The sequence below is a fragment of the Barbus barbus genome, assembly GCF_936440315.1.
Source record: "Barbus barbus genome assembly, chromosome: 16".
NCBI classification, from domain to species: domain Eukaryota; kingdom Metazoa; phylum Chordata; class Actinopteri; order Cypriniformes; family Cyprinidae; genus Barbus; species Barbus barbus.
Window position 1 is genome coordinate 10,683,785 of NC_136744.1, and position 20,225 is coordinate 10,704,009.

The following is a 20,225-nucleotide window of genomic DNA, read 5'->3' on the forward strand; positions in this document are numbered from 1 at the left end:
AATGTAAAGCTATTTCTCTCGCACCACGTGGTGCGCTATGAGATTTATGCGCATGCGTGTGAGCGCGCGCACTGTGTGCCAAGGTGGAGGCGAGTCTCCAGAAAACACTACGTTTGGAAGGAATGTTAAACCATTTGGAAGTTACTTAAGTATTTTATTATTTAGATTACTTAGTTTCATATGTATATATAAATATATTCGCTAAAATGTCAAGAAAGAACACCATAGGACCAGGTAAGATATTGATATTTTTAATACTTCGCCTGCTCGCCAAACACATGCAGCTCTAATAACAATAGCGAAGACGTGCTTGAAAAGTTGTGAAAGAATTAGCCATTTCTCCTTATTTTCATGTTGTCTTGTGAATCTAGCATATTTAATATTTTTAAATACAAATTAACTTTAGTAGTATACGAAAGATGAGTCATGCTTTGATGACATATGCTGGATTATACCACACAATTCACTATTTGTGTGGTATAGACGTGTTTAAACTTTAAAATATGTTTTTCTAATGACTCTTTTAGAGCACTTCCGGCTGCGTGAAAATGAGCGCCTCATGCGGACTCAAGTAAGTTAAGTCATTAGTTTCTGTAAATTCATTTATATGATATGAATCAGCATTATTTTTGTTAATCTGGTGTGTGTAGGTTTTAGTATGTAACTATTTTCTGTGCTGTTTTTTTTAGAATGCAATGGTCGATTTTATAAATGAAAGACCTGCACACCACGGCTTCTTAGATGCCTTAAGTTTTGGTTATGGGTTTGGTAAGATATGTTTTATCTCCCTGGCACAAGCCGCAGTAGTCATCCATGGTCACTTAAATAAAACCTGTCCTGAAACCTGAAGGTTTGGAATAATTTAAATTTACTGCTAATATTGTGCTTGTTCTAGTGCTCTCAAATTTTTTGAACCCAGTTTGATTCAGCAACACAGACTGAAATACTCAACTTATTTTCTTGTTATTAATAAAGTTCTTATAATTCTTAATTTTAAAGGAATAGCTCACTCAAAACTGAAAGTGTTTCTTCAGAACCGATTTAGTTAATGCTTGCTCACAATTGGATTCTCTGCAGTCAATGGGTGCCATCAGAATGTGAAGTTGTTATCAGCTGTTTGAATTCTCAAGTAATGCGCACGACTTTAGTCCATCAGTTAATGTCTCGTGAAGTGAAAAGTTGTTTGTTTGTGAAACTAATCCATCAAGACATTTTTAACTTCAAACCGTTGCTTCCGGCTGAAAAAGAGTCATCTTCCCAAAGTATTGCTTTCTCCAATGAAAACGTCATCTCTTCAGAGTTCGGAGAGAAATATGCACCGATCAAGCACCGTTTACAAGCAGTTCTAGACAAATATGTTGCTGGATTTTGATGTGAGCATATATATATTTAAAATTATTTTTGCATTTTCTGTTAAGGAACCTTGAAGTATATAATATATATATATTAAAGATGTGCACTACCATTAAAAAGAAATCAACAGGATGGGGAAATACTTGTGGTGAGAGATTGGGGATGATCCAAAAAAAGAAAAGTAGAAGAACACTTGCAAATGAGGTCATTGGTTATGAACCGTATAAGAGAGGAGTTGCGTTTGAGATTGTTAGAGGTTCTGCAGTCATCTCAGCTTTGTCGTCTTGACCAGTGAAGTCTGATTTTTGGCATATGGCAACTCCTTGACTTGAGATTTTTGAAAGAAAGAAGAGATTCTACAACAAGAGGACAAAAGGGGGATGGATTTATTCACTGGAGGAAGCCTTATGGATTATAGACTCTATTGATTGGTTTCTTTCAAACATGCAGCTTTCGTGTTCACAAGATATTAACGGATGGACTGGATTGTGGATTACCGTGATCAGCGGTTTAGACTCTCATTCTGACGGCACCCATTCACTGCAGAGCAACCATTGCTGAGCAAGTGATGTAATGCTAAATTTCTCCGAATCTGTTATGAGGATGCGAACTCATCTACGTCTTGGTTGGACTGAGGGTGAGTAAATTATCAGCAAATTTTCATTTTTGGGTGAACTACTCCTTCAAGGTAAAAGATAATAACTGAATCACAATATAATATTTACTGTTAAGTTTTTGTGATATTTAAGCAAATTGTTTTGTATTAACGTTCCAGAATTGGACCGGTTTGCAGCTCAGTTTACAGGGTATGAAGGTTCATCTGATGAGGATTATTATTATGATGATGATGATGATGATGATAGGTATGCCATCCGTACAAACAACAGATACTGTGGCTTTCCTCGCAACTTCTTTGAAAGAGGTCTGCCAAAACCATCAAGACACATAACAGCTGAGGTTTGTGTCAAACACCTGTTATTCAATCATTTTGTTTTATAAGATAAAAAAAAAAAAGTTTAACTTTTTTTCTATTTTAGGAAGCAGAAAGAAATGCAAAAGAGTTAGTAGATGAAGAAGAAAAGCTTAAGAAAAAGGCAGAGAAGAAAAAACAGAAAAAGATGGTGAGGGCATAGCTGGAAAAAAGTCTGTGTGAATCATAAGTGTGTCAAAAAAAGCATAAGTGAATATTTTAAGTTGTATTTTTCTGAACTACAATAGAGACAGAAGGAGAGACGTCGTTTGGAAAAATTAGAAAAGGAGAATGCAGATAAAGAAAAAAATAAACCGGTGAGAAGAAAGTTCTTGTTTGTAAAATGATGTAGTTTGACGCATCAAACCTCCATCGTTTTGCGCTTGTCTCTCTGAAATTGCAGACTTTATTTGATCTTGGTGGAGTCAGGTGAATTTTGTTTCTTTCTTTGGTTTAAGGTTCAAGTTGACCCTGGACCAGAAAAGACTAAACATGCTTATGAAAATAAAATTAAAAACAAAAATTGTTCACCTGTGCCTCCTGGTCCTCAATGCGCCTCAGCACCTATGCAGAGCAGTGATAGCAGTAGTGAAGACGAGGGAGACGATAGTGAGGAAGACTCAACTATGGAACCAGAGGTGAGCTGTTTTGTAGATAAAGAGCTGTTCATTGAGAAGATACTGATTTTCATGGCAGTGCTTTATTCTGGGTGTCTTAGGAGCTTGACATGAATAGCTGCTTTGTGTCAAACGCAGCCGCTATCGCCAAACGCAAACTGGAACAAAAACTCAAACCTGACAAGAAACATGCTCAAGCAAACTCAAGAAAACAGTGTGGTTCGGAGCAGAAAGACACCAATCCGCCACAAAAACAGGTTGGTATAGAGACTCAATACTTTCCTCATATGAGACACTGGGTGTCCAGAAATCCGGTGTTACAATTTAATAGCAATGATTATCAGTCTGTCTAATTGCATGTTGCTGAAAGCATGATTATTTTGAGTGCCACCAGTAGATACAAGTTAGGAGATTAATAAAATAACCATTTCAGGAGTGCTGGGAAAATTCCAAAAAGGAAGAGGAGGAAAACACCCACAATAAGATCATTGTTTAAAACTGTATAAAAGTGAGATGGTCAAATGTTCTGCAGGCGGCTCAGCTTTGTTGTAGACAGTCTTCTCTCTTTTTCAAACAAATCAGGGAGTCAGGAAGTTGCAGATGCCAAAATCAGAATTTATTGGTCAAGTCAACAAAGTATGCCACAGTTAAAAACAGGCCAGAAGATTAATGAAATAGTTGGAGTATTGAAGAGACTCCAAAAAGTAAAAGGAGGAAAGCACCTGTAATGAGATCATTGCTTGAGAACTGTACAAAAGTGAGATTGTAGGATATTCTGCAGGCATCTTGTGTTTATCTGGATCAAGAAAAAAATTTGGCACCAACTTCTTGCCTTGAGAGGTGTTTTGGAAAATAGTGAAGAATTTCTACACCCCCTCTTTCTTTCTTTTCAAAGTTATTGTGTGCACAGCAAGCAGACAGGTTGCAATAGTACAGATTTTCACAAGCTGATTATGAAATTGTTGTTTTCTAAATAATTTACAACTTCTGACCTATGTGTTAAAAGGGTTGTCAACAATGCAGACAATTCCCAAAAACATGGAACTTTGATTTGTTGTGGGTTTGCCTGTTTATTGACGTCATATCAGCATATACAGGTCCTTTTCAAAGAATTAGCATATTGTGATAAAGTTCATTATTTTCTGTAATGTACTGATAAACATTAGACTTTCATATATTTTAGATTCATTACAACACAACTGAAGTAGTTCAAGCCTTTTATTGTTTTAATATTGATGATTTTGGCATACAGCTCATGAAAACCCAAAATTCCTATCTCAAAAAATTAGCATATCATGAAAAGGTTCTCTAAACGAGCTATTAACCTAATCATCTGAATCAACTAATTAACTCTAAACACCTGCAAAAGATTCCTGAGGCTTTTAAAAACTCCCAGCCTGGTTCATTACTCAAAACCGCAATCATGGGTAAGAAATTTCTGAACGAATAGGCTGTTCCCAGAGTGCTGTATCAAGGCACCTCAGTGGGAAGTCTGTGGGAAGGAAAAAGTGTGGCAGAAAACGCAGCACAACGAGAAGAGGTGACCGGACCCTGAGGAAGATTGTGGAGAAGGACCGATTCCAGACCTTGGGGGACCTGCGGAAGCAGTGGACTGAGTCTGGAGTAGAAACATCCAGAGCCACCGTGTACAGGCGTGTGCAGGAAATGGGCTACAGGTGCCGCATTCCCCAGGTCAAGCCACTTTTGAACCAGAAACAGCGGCAGAAGCGCCTGACCTGGGCTACAGAGAAGCAGCACTGGACTGTTGCTCAGTGGTCCAAAGTACTTTTTTCGGATGAAAGCAAATTTTGCATGTCATTCGGAAATCAAGGTGCCAGAGTCTGGAGGAAGACTGGGGAGAGGGAAATGCCAAAATGCCTGAAGTCCAGTGTCAAGTACCCACAGTCAGTGATGCTGGTGTTGGTCCACTGTGTTTTATCAAGGGCAGGGTCAATGCAGCTAGCTATCAGGAGATTTTGGAGCACTTCATGCTTCCATCTGCTGAAAAGCTTTATGGAGATGAAGATTTCATTTTTCAGCACGACCTGGCACCTGCTCACAGTGCCAAAACCACTGGTAAATGGTTTACTGACCATGGTATTACTGTGCTCAATTGGCCTGCCAACTCTCCTGACCTGAACCCCATAGAGAATCTGTGGGATATTGTGAAGAGAAAGTTGAGAGACGCAAGACCCAACACTCTGGATGAGCTTAAGGCCGCTATCGAAGCATCCTGGGCCTCCATAACACCTCAGCAGTGCCACAGGCTGATTGCCTCCATGCCACGCCGCATTGAAGCAGTCATTTCTGCAAAAGGATTCCCGACCAAGTATTGAGTGCATAACTGAACATAATTATTTGAAGGTTGACTTTTTTTGTATTAAAAACACTTTTCTTTTATTGGTCGGATGAAATATGCTAATGTTTTGAGATAGGAATTTTGGGTTTTCATGAGCTGTATGCCAAAATCATCAATATTTAAACAATAAAAGGCTTGAACTACTTCAGTTGTGTTGTAATGAATCTAAAATATATGAAAGTCTAATGTTTATCAGTACATTACAGAAAATAATGAACTTTATCACAATATGCTAATTTTTTGAGAAGGACCTGTACATCATATCTTGTGCTGGGCGGCCAAATAAAGGCATGACCATAACCAGGACATTCACACATTAAATTTGGTTTGAAAAATCGAACAATGAGTGAACAGTTGTTAAATAAGAAGTGCATTTTTTCCCCCCACATTGATATATGAAATGTTTCTTTGGAAATTAGCATTTATTTCTGAGTGATCATGTGACACTGAAGGAGTAATGATGCTGGAAACTCTGCTTTGCCATCACAGGTATAAATGCCATTTTAAAATAATCAAAGAGAAAGCAGTTTATTTTAAGCTGTATTAATATTTCACAAAATTATTGTTTTTCAGTGGTTTTGATTAAATAAATGTAGCCTTGTTGAGCATAAGATATACGTTTTAAATCCTTTAAACAGCAGTATACAATCTTGCAGAAGTGTCTTTTATATAACCATAATCCTCTTGAACCATTTTTGGAAGCAACCAGTTCTTGATGTATTCTGTATTTCCATAATATTTAAATTGTCATTCCTGTAGATTGATATCAAGGAGGAGGAGTCAGAGGAGACTGTCAATGCAAATGACTTGATTACAAGAAGCATGGAGTTGGCAGGTACTGGAGTTTTTCTCTAAAAATGGCTTAGTCATGAAACGTCTTGGTAATTCCATCTTTTCTTCTATAGTTATAGGTAACCAGTATGCCGCCTCAGGAAACCTGGAAATGGGCGTGAAATATTTTACAGATGCTATAAAACACAATCCTAAAGAGTATAAGTAGGTGTTGACTGTTTTAATTACAACATAACTTCTTGTTAGATCAAAAGTTGTACATTAATGTGTTTTTGTTTGTGTCTGTGGTGCAGGTTATTTGGAAATCGTTCTTACTGCTATGAAAAGATGCTGCAGTATGAGAAGGCTTTAAATGATGCTGATATTGCTCTTTCTATGAACCCCAAATGGATTAAAGGTCTTTACAGAAAAGGCAAAGCGCTTGTTGGACTGAAGGTATTACTATAGTGTTTTGCCAGTGTCATCCATCATTTAGAGTACAGGCTCATCCACAAATGCCCCTCTGCTATTTTATTTTCACACAATCTTGTTGTTTACCCTTCTATCAGAGATACTATGACGCCAGACTTACATATAATGAAGTGTTAAAACTGGACAGCACATGTAAGGATGCAGCTGAGGAGATGATGAGGGTGCAGCTCATGCAGCTAATGGTGAGTGGTGAGCATAGCTAATGGATCACACTTTGTTTTAGTGCTTATACTGCTTGAATATTGTCAGCAGCTGCATATTGGTTTTATGTTGTCCATTTGATATAAATAAACAAAACAGAATGGTAATGTCAAGAGATGCTTGTTTCATCAACAGGAAATGGGATTCACTAAAGAGCAGAGTTCAAACGCCCTTATTCTTCATGGAACTGTAGAAAAAGCCTTAGAAAGTCTCTCTGGGCTTCCAGGTATGATAATACTTGATGATAAAACATGGATATGTCAGGGACAGAAATTTACTTTGCCCTTAAGGGGCAGTATTTGCCCCCCTGTGAGTGAGTTCTTGGGGTATTTTTAGCTTTGTAAGGCAATTATAGAAATTGCCCTCTTTAAATGTTTTTTATTTCATGTTTTATCAATTTATGTATTTTAAAAGGCTAGTTCACCAAAAAATTAATTAATGTCATTCCAAACCGGTAAGACCTTTGTTCATCTTCATAGCACAATAATAAGATATTTTTTATTAAATCTGAGAGCTTTCTGATCCTACATAAACAGCAATAGAACTTGAAGTCGTTATTTTTGTTTTTGCGCACAAAAATGATTGTCATAGCTTCATAAAATTACATTGAATGTGGTAGTTGCATTTCTGTCTATGCAGGGTCAGAAAGCTCTCGGATTTCATCAAAGGTGAATGAACGCCTTATGGGTTTCATTCAACAGATGTGTATGTGATTGGTTATGATGCTCAACATTGCAAAAAACAATGTGTACAAAAATCTTTGATGCAGCGTGAATGTGCAGGGGCATGTTTTGTCCACGTATCTTGTTCACTCCTTCCTAGTCTTTTTTTTTTTTTTTGGAAAGATGCTGATTTCCATAAATATGAATATGCATGCGTATATAAATGGTGAGGGGGACAAATACAAGTAATACATGTGAGATTGCATTTAACTAACTCTTATTCTGTGCAGGTTTAAGCCCTGTCCTAGTGCCCGGAGAACGCGAGTTTATGTCTGTAAAGCAAAACCCACAACCTCCAGCTAAATTCCCTTTCAGACCTCTTCTTCAGAATCAGCCTCGTTTCAGTATGCCAACCTCTTCTCCAGTTCGTCATCATCCTCCGTAAGACACACAGGCATTGTGTGCACATACAAAATACAGGCATTTGTGCTACAACCTTTCAGCTCAAAATCGTCTGAATCTGGCTGTCTTTCATCCCTAAACAGAGAGCTATTCCCCATCTGGGTCGGAGATCTGGTGCCTTCTATAACAGAGCCAAAGCTTTATGACTTATTCAGATCGTAAGTGACATTATTTGTTTTGCAAACATCTTTTAACTAGTAAAATGCTTTATTCAGCATTGATGTGATGGAGCACATTTTAAGTTGTATAAATGTATCTTTATGAAACAGTGCTGGGCATGTCCATAGTGTAAGAGTGTTACAGATGAGACACTGTGCATTTGTTAACTACACCAAGAAGGAGGACTGTGAGAAAGCCATAGACTGTTTCCATGTGAGTATGTTTGTTCAGTTTTGTTCAGTGGAATGTAAGATATGCAGATGGCCATAGAGCTGCTTATAATATGTCTAACTCTTCTCAGCTGATATCAGTGGTCGGGGTTTGTCCCTTGTTTCCACTGAAATGAAGATCTTTCATAATTTTTGTCGTTTCAGTAAGGGGAAAAATAAGTCTGTTTGTTTTTGTTATTTGCAGGGTTATGCCATTGATGGGACAACTCTTGTGGTGCGTTATCCAGATAGGATTCACACACGTCTTGGAGTGTCCAGAGATGCATCTACAGAGTCCTCGGGAAGGAATGGGTGAGTGAACATGTTGTTTCTGAATGTGTTTTTTTTTTTTTTTTGGTTGCACATGAGTGATATCACTGTTTAGGTTTTTGATTCAAGCTGTATGATCAGAATGAATAACTTTAAAGGAATAGTTCGCCCCAAAATGGAAATTTGCTGAAAATTTACTTATCCTCAGACCATTCAAGATGTAGATGTTGGTTTCTTTATTGGAGCAGATTTTTACTGGGTTTTTTGTACTTATACGGTTACATTTCACTCAGTACAAATCAGTAATCACTTGCTCACCTCTGCAGTGAATGGGTGCCGTCAGAATGAGAGTCCAAATAGGTGAATAAAAACATTACAATAATCCCCAAGTAATCCACACGAGTCCAGTGGAACAGGAAATGCTATATATACTGCTCATGTACTCATTCACATAAAACAGATAGTTACTTTACAATTACTTAAATACTTTAAACCACTGTGGATTACTATGATGTTTTTCAGCTGTGTGGACTCTCATTCTGACGGCACCCATTCACTCCATTTGTGAGCAATGTTCTATTGGTGGTGATAATGCGAAATTTCTTTAAATCTGTAAAAAAAAAATCTGTTTTGTCTCTTTTTTTTTTTTTTTACCCTCAGCAAACAGCCTGATGAATGTTATTTTTGGAGGACACATGGCTGCATTAAGAATGGCTGCACTTACAAGCATATACCAGAAAACAAAGGCATTGACCGAAATAAAGCCAAATCACAGCCCTGATTCCCAGCACACAGACAGGGATTTAACCATCTTAATCCCTGTAATTAGTTGGATACAGTAAAAATTCACGTGCATAAAAGTCAGCGTGGGGCTTTGGTGTTTGTTTGGTCATTCTTCTGAATATTTTATAATTTCTGTTTAAAAAATAGTCTTAATATCTGTCTGTACACAGTTGAAACGTTTTAATTTGACAATGATGGCTGCGTTTTTCAATTTATTTTTTTATTTTTTGTCCCACAGAATACATTCCTTCTTACCAAGTCGGTTATTGGTTTTAATGTTTTTTTTTTGTTTGTTTTTTTTAAGACAGTGATGTGAAATTTTATATTAAGGCTGTCAAAAGTTTAATGAATGGTCACTGCAGTTTTTTTTTTTCCAGTTATTGGGAAAAATATTTGCCGCCTTTGCCTAAACCATAAGTATTGTTGCATTGAAAGGTTTTATTTGGACGCCTCATCTGCAGGTTTTAACCTGCTTCTGTAAAAGCTTAAATGTTACAAGTTAAAATAATTAAATTTGTCAATACTCCTGATGTTCTGTGCCACTTCTGCTGTAGAGATGATCTGCAGTAGATAAGGAAAAAAGTCCATGTACTTGTAATTGATATATCTGTAAAGCAATGCAAAATGACTCTCTAATACAATAAAAGGTGCCCTAAAAAAAGAGGAAAATTTCGAAATGTTTTTATTTATATTTTCATTTATAATATGTAGTTTTTTATATAGCACATAAAACAGCCACACGGCTGACCAAAGTGCTGCACAGAGATTCAAAAACTAAATAACTAATTAAAAAAACAGCACAACTAAACAATTTAAACAGGGTCTCAACCTATACAATGAGTAAATATTGAAACACAAGAGACGAGAAATATGAATCCATAAAACTTAGCAAAAAAGACAAAAATAAAGATAAAATATAATAAAGTTATGTATAAGCCAGAGAAAATAGATATGTTTTTAGAAGAGATTTAAAAATGGGAGCAAGTCTGATCTCAAGGGGGAGGCTATTACACAACCACGGCCCGACCACTGAGAAAGCTTGATCCCCTCTACATTTAAGTCTGGATAGTGGGACTAGAAGAAGGGTCTGATCACTTGATCCTAAACATCCGGAGGGAGTATATGGGTGCAGCAATTCAGATAAATACATAGGAGCTAGATCGTGTAAAGATTTGTATACGAATAAAAGGATTTTAAAGTCAGTTCTAAATTTAATAGGCAGCCAGTGAAGGGTCCGCAGAATAGGAGTAATATGAGCGCTTTTACGGCTATTATGAAGGAATCTAGCAGCAGCATTTTGAACTAGTTGAAGACGATTAATTAGTGAATTCAAACTACCACAGTAAAGTGAATTGCAGTAGTCGAAGCGTGAGGTGAAGAAGGCATGAACAGCCATCTCTAAAGTTTTATGATTTAGGAAAGGTTTAATTTTTGATGGCAGACGAAGTTGATAGAAACTAGAACCTACTACGGAAGAGATATGTTTGTCAAAGTGTAAGGACTCCTCTAACAAAACGCCAAGGTTCTGTTCACGTGGAGAACTCAACACTGATAAACTACCAAGATCTAGGTTGTCTGAGAATTGTCAGAGGGCCCAAAAACTATCACCCCAGTCTTATTTTCATTTAATGACGAAAAAATGTTGGGCAAGCCATAGTTTAACTTCCTCTAAGCATTTTAATAAAGAAGTAAAAGCTGAGGGATCTTTTCTCTTGATAGGATGATAAATTTGGGTATCATTTGCATAGAAATGAAAAGACACCCCATGACTTCTTAGAATGGATCCCAGAGGTAACATGTACAGAGAAAAGAGGGAGGGTGCCAAGATGGAGCCTTGAGGAAGACCACAGGTTAGATTAGCAACAGAAGAAGAAAAGTTAACTAACTTGACCAAGAATTTTCTGTCAGTGAGGTATGACAAAAACCACTTAAGAACAGTTCCTTTTATCCCCACATAAGACTAATCTAGATATCAGAGTGGTGTGGTAAACCGTGTCAAAAGCAGCTGACAAATCTAAAAGCACAAGGACCACAGAGTCACCAGAGTCCGTAGATACAAAAATATAATTTAGCACTCTCAAGAGGGCAGTTTCTGTGCTATGTACAGATTTAAAGCCAGATTGAAATATTTCAGAAATCCCATTACAACTGCGAAAAGATTAGAGCTGATCAAACACTATTTTTTCCAATACCTTTGAGATCAATGGTAATACAGAGATAGGACAAAATTATACAGAACAGATGGGTCCAGTGAAGGCTTCTTGAGTATAGGAGTGACTGCCACTTTAAAGTCAGCAGGGACAGAGCCAGTACAGAGACACTTATTAAAAAGAGACACCAATCCTGGCCCAACAGCATCAACGATTAATTAAAAAAATTTGGGGTGTATGGTATCAAAAGAGCAAAAAGATGATTTAGTATTAACAATAGTATCCTTAAGTAGATGTAGAGAAATGGGTTCAAAAGTATCCCAAGAAGCATAATGCAACAACGGGATAGAGGGTTCTGTGCGAGAGGGGCTTATGGTGGATCTCAAATTAGAGATTTTATCAATAAAAAATCTCGAAGCGTTCATATAGAGCCTCGGAAGCAATACACACAGTATAAACCGTGGGATTCACAACAGAATTAGTAACTGAAAATAAAACCTTAGGTCTAGAGTGATTTTTCCTTGATTATATTAGAAAAGTATATAGCTTTAGCAGACTTTACAGCACTCTGATAAACCAATAAACTTTCTTTAAACCATTGAAATGAAATATGCAAATGGTCTTTTTTCCATTTACGCTCGGCCTTTCTACAGGCTTGTCTTAAAAGTCGAGTCTCAGAATTTAGCCACGGTTCCGATTTAGATTTAGGCTTATAAGGCTTGAGCGGAGCGGTGACATTGAGAGAATCCAGCCAGACAGAGTTTAACAGACGTAGATGTTGTATATGAGAGAGTACTAGGTCCAATGTATGTCCCTGGATGTCCACTGGACCAGGCCAAAAGACTCAATGAGGCTAAGGAATTCCTTGGATAGAGGGTCAGACTGACAACAAACATGGATGTTAAAATCGCTCACCAATAAAAAACGGTCATAGTTTGTGGCGATATTATCAATAAATTCAGTAAGTTGTTGTATGACGTCCTTAATAGAGTGAGGAGGACGATAAATCACCCCTAATAAAACAGGGCCATTCCAGTCCAGATGTAAAAGCTGAGCTTCAAAGCTAGTACATGGGCTTACAGGAACTGACCGGAATGAGGTTTTTAAAATAGTCACTAATCCTCCCCCTTGTCTGTTTGGACGGGGAGAATTAAAAAATGTACAGTCAGATGGAACTAATTCAGAGAAAGGGGTTAGATCACCAACCTTTGTCCATGATTCGGTGATGAACATCAAATACAGACTGTGTGAGGAGATAAAGTCATTTAACAAGAAGGTCTTGTTCACCAAAGATCGAGCATTGATCAAAGCCATTTTGGGTGGAGGGATAACGACCGGAGAGAACGAAGCTCTTCTCAGTGAGCACAGGTTTCCAGGAGATGCGCCAATCCGTGGGAAGCCATCCCGGGAGACAGGAGACGGGTACAGGGGAAGAACAGGTCGAAGCCACCGAAAAGCCAAGTCGCGTGTTCTCCAGACAACAGAGCCGCCATTAAACGACACAGGGGAAGGGTTCAGCAAGAAGCCAGCCTGAAGATGTGCTTTCAGTTTAACAATACATCTGCCCTGGCTCCCGTGTTTCCTCCTGCGTTTCCTCCGTGTTAAATTAAGAGGCCAACGGCGGATACACACCGGGATATCCGTCCGACTGCCGGTCGTAAACCAGCAGTGTGCAGCAATTAGGAAGCCAGGCAAACATCCATACAAACAAACAAGAGAGCAGCAGACCTAATATGTAACCTAATATTCTGGCATGTTTTCACACACACACAAAAAGTTCTCATTACTTAAACACAGTTGCAGAGTTAAATTTTAAGTTTATAAAAACAAAAATTTATCAGGGTGAATCAGACCCCCGAAACCCTTGTAATTAAGAGGAAATATTACCAATGATATTTAGCTCTCATCTGTGAAGGATTGCTCCTCCTCAAATAACGAGAAGTCCAACATCAAAACAGTAAAAGATGTAAAATATTGGTGCACAACTAATTGGTATTAAGAAGTCAGCCAATCTGAGGATACTGGCTGTGCTATAAATGGATATTGATGCACATAATTTCTGTTCATGGGTCTCCCACTGAGCTCATTATGACTAAGATAAAACTAAAGTTATATATAAAAAAGCCATTCACATTGTTAAACACAGATTAATAGTATTTTACAATTAGATGCAACTTTTATGTTTTGCACAGCCTCATGTAATTTGCTATTAAAAATGGAGGAATTTATTAAGAATTTGCTATTCATAATTATGAAGTTTACAAAACTGTCAGTGGTTTTAGTCTACATGCTTGTAAATTTTTTGCAACAAAAAAGGTATTTTTCTAAAGAAAAAAGCCGCATGCTTTTCCCATTTCAAAAACTTAAGTAAAATATTGTATTTGAACAAATTGAACAAATCTAATCCACATCATCTGAAAGTAGGAAAGGCCGTGCCAGCTTCACTAGAAGGTGCTTGAGTTCACTTCTCCGTTTTATACTCCGCGAGGGGCAAATGTCGCTCACACATTTTGAATTGCTTCATGTGATCCTGTCTTCTGGTTAATCAATAAATGCAATTTACTTTATGGCATTTGTCCTTTTGACATTATATTGAAAAGAGTAAACATCTTAATGTTTAGTGAGGAAAAAATGATAAAATGTGGTATTGCTGACATAGGACCTAAATAGAGCATCCCAGCTGTATATTACTTTCTTTCTTCAGATGAACACCAACAAAGATTATTAGAAAAGGAATCCATCTCTGAGTCCATATAATGCAAGTGTTTTCAAAAACCCACAAAGCAATCACAACTGTAATCCATACAACCCCAGAGGGTGGATCAATGTCATCTGAAGTGAAACATTATGCGTGTGTGTGTGTGTGTTAAAATCTCAAATACTGAGATTTTAAACTACAAACCATCGCCTTTGGCCAACTGTCAAACATGGCTTCACGAGTTTATGCTGGATGTAAATGAACACCCAGAAGTTATTAGACATGGATACCATTAGCTGACAGGGAAAATAGGTAATCCATCCAAGCCTTGCAGTGGATTCCCGTGGCTGAGACAAAGCAACCGAGATTAAAAAGCAGCTTCTGAGTAATAGCTGTATAAGGTCAATAAATGCATCCTCGGTCAAAGGCCATGTTGCATAACTACACTTGAATAAAATGAAAGTAGGAAGAACTTGCATTCACACCCAGCTGTTCTTTGTATAGTGTAGTCAATTTATACAAGAGCTGTGTTTATTTTTATCTATTAAATTCAGAAATGTTCATAGCTCTGTAGATATGTGCACCTGGAACATAAGCATGTTTAGCATCTTGATATCTGCAGCAGCTCTTCTTACATCTGAAGGTGAGGATCACATGCTTTGTTTCATACTTGTTTACATTGTGTTTTTGACTTGCATACATGCTTTAACAATCCCATCTGAATCGCTGAATCTTTTTAAGGGCTCTTGGTTCAAGGACCTGCTCAGCCTCTGGTGGCACAGCTGGGGGGTTCCATCACCCTGCCCTGCTCTGTGGAAACACCATTACCTGTGGAGGAGCTGGAAGTCGAATGGACGAGGACAGATGAAGAGGCATTAGTGCACTTGTTTCAGAATGGACAGGACAGACCTGAGGCTCAGTATCAGTCTTACAGGGATAGAGCACATTTTTTTTCTGAGCAGATCTTTAAAGGAAACTTCTCAATCCTGTTAGAAAATATAACAGTTGCAGACACTGGTATCTACAGATGTGTAGTTTACTCTTACAAGGATGTTGGAGAGATCTCTGTTACAATTCAACATGTGGGTAAGTGTTTATCTCATTACAAATAATCTTTAAACACTTTTTTACTTTACTTTTTTCCCCCACTTGATTATTTATTTTTGGTTTGTAACAGAGCGTGTAGTTGTGACAGGAGGAGATCAAATTGTATTTGCACATGTTGGTGAGGATGTTGTTCTAAACTGTATGGTGGACTCACATATCCCTCCTCAACGCTTTGACGAGGTGTCATGGAAGAAGGTGGACAAAAGTCCAGACATCATCCCTGTGTTGCTTTTCCAAAATGGGACGATGTTTACAGGATCGTCTCACACGCGTTACAGAGACAGAGCAGAGTTCTTCAGAGAAGAAATTCCCAAAGGCAACTTCTCAGTAAGACTAAAAAATGTCCAGACTGCCGACAAGGGAGAATACATGTGTGAGGTCCACACAGAGAAATCGGTAACCTCTGCAACTGTGGAAATTGGGCGGTTGGGTAAGTCCTCTGAAGCAGACACTATACTGTCACTATACTAAGCTTTGGTCAGTAAAATGTTGTTTTTAAAGAGTCAAATTGAATGCATTGTTTAAAAATGACAGTAAATACATTTAAATGATTTCTATTACAAATAATTGTGTTTCCACACAATTTTAAGCATAACAGTGTTGTTTTTGGTAATTGAAATACAGATTAAAAATTGACTGAAATAAGCACAGCTGACTGAAATAAGTCAAATAAATAAATACAAATAAAAAATGACTAAAACTGAATTAAAAATCTATATAGAAACACTAAAATAGAAAAACTCTTAGAAATTACAAAAGCACAACAAAATTACTAAAATCTAAAAATTAAAGTTATTTCAAAATATTAATATATACTATAATAGTATATAAACAATGCTAAAATAACATTGGATCCACTGATCTATAATAGAGAGCATTATATAGATCAGTGACTGCAACACAACTGTTTTCAACACTGATAATAATAAGAGCACAAATTTTGAAGGATCATGTGATACTGAAGATTGTAATAATGGCTGCTGATAATTCAGCTTTGCCAACCAGAATAAATTACTCTTTAAAATATAATAAAATAGAAAACAGTTATTTGAAATTGTAGTAATATTTCACAAAATTACTGTTTTACTGTATTTTTGATCAAATAAATGCAGCCTTGATGAGCAGACGAAGAAAATTTAAAAAACATCTTAGGACCCCAAACATTTGAATGGCAGTGTATATATGTATTTAATTTATAAATCATTTTATGTATTTACTTTGAGAATTTGAGAACATGGATTAACTTAATCTAATGTCAGTCTAATCATTCTGTGTCTCTCATGTAGGGATGTCTGCTCTGCACATTACTACACTGATACTTTGCTTTATTTCCCTCTTGTTGACTTTTGTATTAAGTATTCCAGTCACAATCTATATAAGCAAACAAGGTAAGCCAAGAATTAAGTATGCTTTTAATATTTTTTATAACAATTGTAAATTAATAAGATGTTAAAAAGTTTTGTTATTTTTTCACTGAATCAGGGTTGATGTGATATCTATTTGCTGAATAACTAGCTATAAATTATTGTTCATGGTGTTTGTTCTTCTGCAGATATTGGAACAAAACCCATGTACGCAAATTATTTACAGGTTGTCTGTCCCAATATCTGTTTATCGATTGCATTTGTTCTGTGGGGAGTTATTGAAGGTAAGTATCCTGAACTTCTCTAAGTCTCCATGAATTGTATACAAAGGTTATATATACTTTAGGTATATACTTATCTTTTCTCTCTGTTAATGACTTTGGTGTTTTTTTACTGCTTTGTTCAGGGTCTGTAGTTGAGGTAACGATGTGTGCAACAATTAATCTGACGAGGATCATTTTGTTATTTCTTATGGCCCCATATTTTAATTGGGATTCTACTGTTTCTGGTATGTGTATCTCAATGAAAGACATTGTACTTTGTATTGCATATTCCACAATACATTTCATATATCATTGTACTATAATTTTATATTATCAAAAATTGTGCTAGACCCATAAATATAGCATCTTTGCTTGTAACTTGAATATTGTTTTCATTTTTAGGAAATAAACATTTACAATTCATGCTAGAAAAGTTTTACCATTTATGATTATGATGGACTTTGATTTATTGAAAAACCAGGGCACCCCCCGGCCCCCCCTCAACTCTTGTTCCTTTTTTATTTCAGTTAATTTTCCAGGTTTCATCCACAGAATAATTGAGTTTGTAGCGATTCCCATTGCATATCTTCTGATTTCCACAGCATTTTGCTCCGGTAAGGAAACTTGGTCTCTTATAGAGTATTAACTTACAGTAGAGTTTGAGCTATTAACATATGCACTTATAACTGAATAACTGTTGTGTTTTGTAGCTGTTCTTCATGATCTCTGGAATACATCTCAGTGGACTCAAGTGGTTCTTGTCAGTGTTGGGATTATTCTGCTGTCATCCATGCCTGCAATTTTTCGAGCCTTAAACAACGTTTGCTTCACACAATTTTTTGATATACATTTGTCAGTGCGATTTATTTTAGGTATATAACTTTCAGATCTTTATCCACTAGGCTGCATGTTCTGATGTGTAATGGTCATATGTGTTTACATCAGCATTGCTCTGTGATTGCTGTCATGCAGAGTCGTTAGGACACGTTTTCATGCAGTCAAGCAACTTTCTTCAAATGCGTCTTCTCTTCTTTACATCATCAAGTGTTGATAAATGTAAGTAGGAACCTGTATTTACTGATATCCACGATCTGTCAATTGTGACATACTTATTTACTCATACTCATAGACATTAAAATGTGCCTGTTTAATTTTTCAGCCATGATTATAATGACATATGCCTTTGGGGGAATTTCTGCTGCTATATCATTAATTGTTCTTCCAATACCAGCAATTTGCCAGTACTGTTGTTCAAGACTTGGCAAATATCAACTTTTTGCACTTATATGGAGATGTTGTAAGTATAATGAGTTTGATTGTACATTGGAAAACATTGTTACATGCTGGTGAGGACATTTCAATTAAATTAAACATTTTCTTATTAAATCAGAAACGTTAGGAAAAATGCTCTTAGGGCAAAAAGAGAAGTAGCTTATAGACCAGTTCACAAATACTCCAAACGTAAAGTTGATTGGGAAACTTTGAAGTGAAACTTTATAGTGATCCCCCCCCCCCATTCTGTGTGTTGATGATCTGTCTTTCTCTCTTTGTCCCAGATTTAGTTTGGGTAAATGTTATGGTTTTTACACTCATCGGGCATAGTGCATTTATTTTATTTTACCTCAACAAGATTCTGGAGCATACAAACGGTAAGCTGGTTTCGAATGTCAGCAAAACTACCTTAGTGTTTTTTTTTTGTTTGTTTGTTTTCTTGTTTGATTTCTTGGGGGTGATTTGTATGTTTTAAGATATAGGTCATTAGTTCTGTTAGTTTTTTTGGTATAGCGTAGGTTTCCAGCAATTGTAGCCTGACTATAATAATGTGTCATTCATCACAGAGCGGTTTGGATGGATCTTTGTCACAGTTCTGCTCCATGTCTTGACTGCAATTTCACCCACACGATTCCCCAGAAAAGTTCCTGGTAACAAAATACACTGAAAGTCAGAAAATAAGGGAAAAAAGTCAAGGAAATATTCCGATTTTTTTTATTTACTTTGTGGAAACAAAATTATTATAATTATTATTATAGTATTTATAATAATTTTAATTTAAGTAGTGTAGTGTTTAAATGTGTTTCTTTTTGCTGCGGTTCATCTGTAATCCTACCATAATAATGATTCATTCTCTTTTGCAGATGTAATTTACACTACTTTGTACATGTATGGGGTGGCAGGTCTACCAGTAATCAATTCTGTTTCTCTTGCCACAGAATTAATATTGCAAGTGTGTAAGTGTCAACAATATTTATATTTCTACAATGTGTTTCAGAATGTGTTCCTACAATAGATTCCGTTGGAGAAGTCACTAAGTTCTTCTCTTCAATCTTCTGTTTGCAAGACAAGGGGGAGAGAACAGTGGCTGATCTGCGTGTAATAGTGCTGGCGTTTGAAAGCATTATGTCTGGTGTGTGGCTGGTTTTACAGATCCATGCATACTGTGAGTTTCATTGGTACTTTTTGACACATGTAGGTAACAAGAGCTCATGTATTGATATCAATGTAGCTAACTGTCATTGTCTTTACTGATGCATTACAGGGGCAGTTGCTGGGAGAGAGTAAGTTTACTTTTTTGGTAAAACATATTTTTTGAATTTTAACTTAAAGGATTAGAAGTTAGCAGTATAATGACCCACTAATGTAAATTTACATTTACAGTTGAGGTTTAGTATTTTTTTGCATTGCTTAATTGCTTCACTAAGTGTTAATTGATTGTCTTTCAGTGTACAGAAGGAGCTGTATGCGCTGAGGGACTTCACAACACAGTGCACACCACAGGTAACTGTTGGCTGAATATTTGATGGTAAAAAGTAGTCACAAGTTTTTGTTGTTAGGTTTACAACTAATGGTTGTTCAAAAAAAAATGAAAGAAAGAAAGAAAATTTAACATGTTTTAAAATGCATTTCTGTAATATGATTTACCCTCATTCATTTTGGATCTAATGCCATAATGTAATTAAAGACTCCTTAGTGGGGAACTAATCGTATATTGCTCTCAACCTTTATTCTATAAATCCTGAAATAAGAGTGTGTTTTTAATAACATTACAGCAAGGAGACATTGATGAATCAGATTTTTTAGAGAATCACCTCCCTGAGATCCAAAGATGTCAGCCAGAGGCAGCACCATTCCTGGAAGAGCAAGATCAAGAGGTTTAGATCATTTGAAGAATAACTTAATACCATCTATGATGAGCTAATGTTACCCTACCCATGTTAACTGTATTTAATTCAATTGATTTAAATTGAAAAATTACGCATTATTGTACAATTTGTTGTTTCGATGATTTTCATACTTTGGCTAATGCATTGTATGTAGTAAACACTGCTTAATCTTGT

The 20,225-nt window shown here is 36.6% G+C and overlaps 2 protein-coding genes across 2 annotated transcripts; both read left to right on the forward strand.

Annotated features, from left to right (window-relative positions):
• The first annotated feature begins 23 nt into the window (after window positions 1–23).
• Window positions 24–10,198, forward strand: LOC306882680 (uncharacterized protein). Its single transcript, XM_079437500.1, has 18 exons — window positions 24–234; window positions 528–571; window positions 690–768; window positions 2,129–2,310; window positions 2,391–2,474; window positions 2,572–2,640; window positions 2,782–2,961; window positions 3,042–3,197; window positions 6,059–6,134; window positions 6,205–6,295; window positions 6,385–6,526; window positions 6,640–6,744; window positions 6,899–6,989; window positions 7,716–7,866; window positions 7,971–8,045; window positions 8,157–8,259; window positions 8,461–8,567; window positions 9,186–10,198. The coding sequence occupies exons 1-18, from the start codon at window positions 207–209 to the stop codon at window positions 9,304–9,306; spliced, it is 1,884 nt and encodes a 627-aa protein (XP_079293626.1). The 5' UTR covers window positions 24–206; the 3' UTR covers window positions 9,307–10,198.
• Window positions 10,199–14,620: 4,422 nt separating this feature from the next.
• LOC306882315 (uncharacterized protein) lies at window positions 14,621–20,223 on the forward strand. Its single transcript, XM_079436856.1, has 14 exons — window positions 14,621–14,799; window positions 14,898–15,242; window positions 15,334–15,693; window positions 16,550–16,651; window positions 16,816–16,911; window positions 17,034–17,135; window positions 17,418–17,504; window positions 17,601–17,762; window positions 17,863–18,539; window positions 18,729–18,812; window positions 19,026–19,118; window positions 19,229–19,340; window positions 19,611–19,665; window positions 19,938–20,223. The coding sequence occupies exons 1-9, from the start codon at window positions 14,733–14,735 to the stop codon at window positions 17,952–17,954; spliced, it is 1,413 nt and encodes a 470-aa protein (XP_079292982.1). The 5' UTR covers window positions 14,621–14,732; the 3' UTR covers window positions 17,955–18,539; window positions 18,729–18,812; window positions 19,026–19,118; window positions 19,229–19,340; window positions 19,611–19,665; window positions 19,938–20,223.
• The last annotated feature ends 2 nt before the right edge of the window (window positions 20,224–20,225 follow it).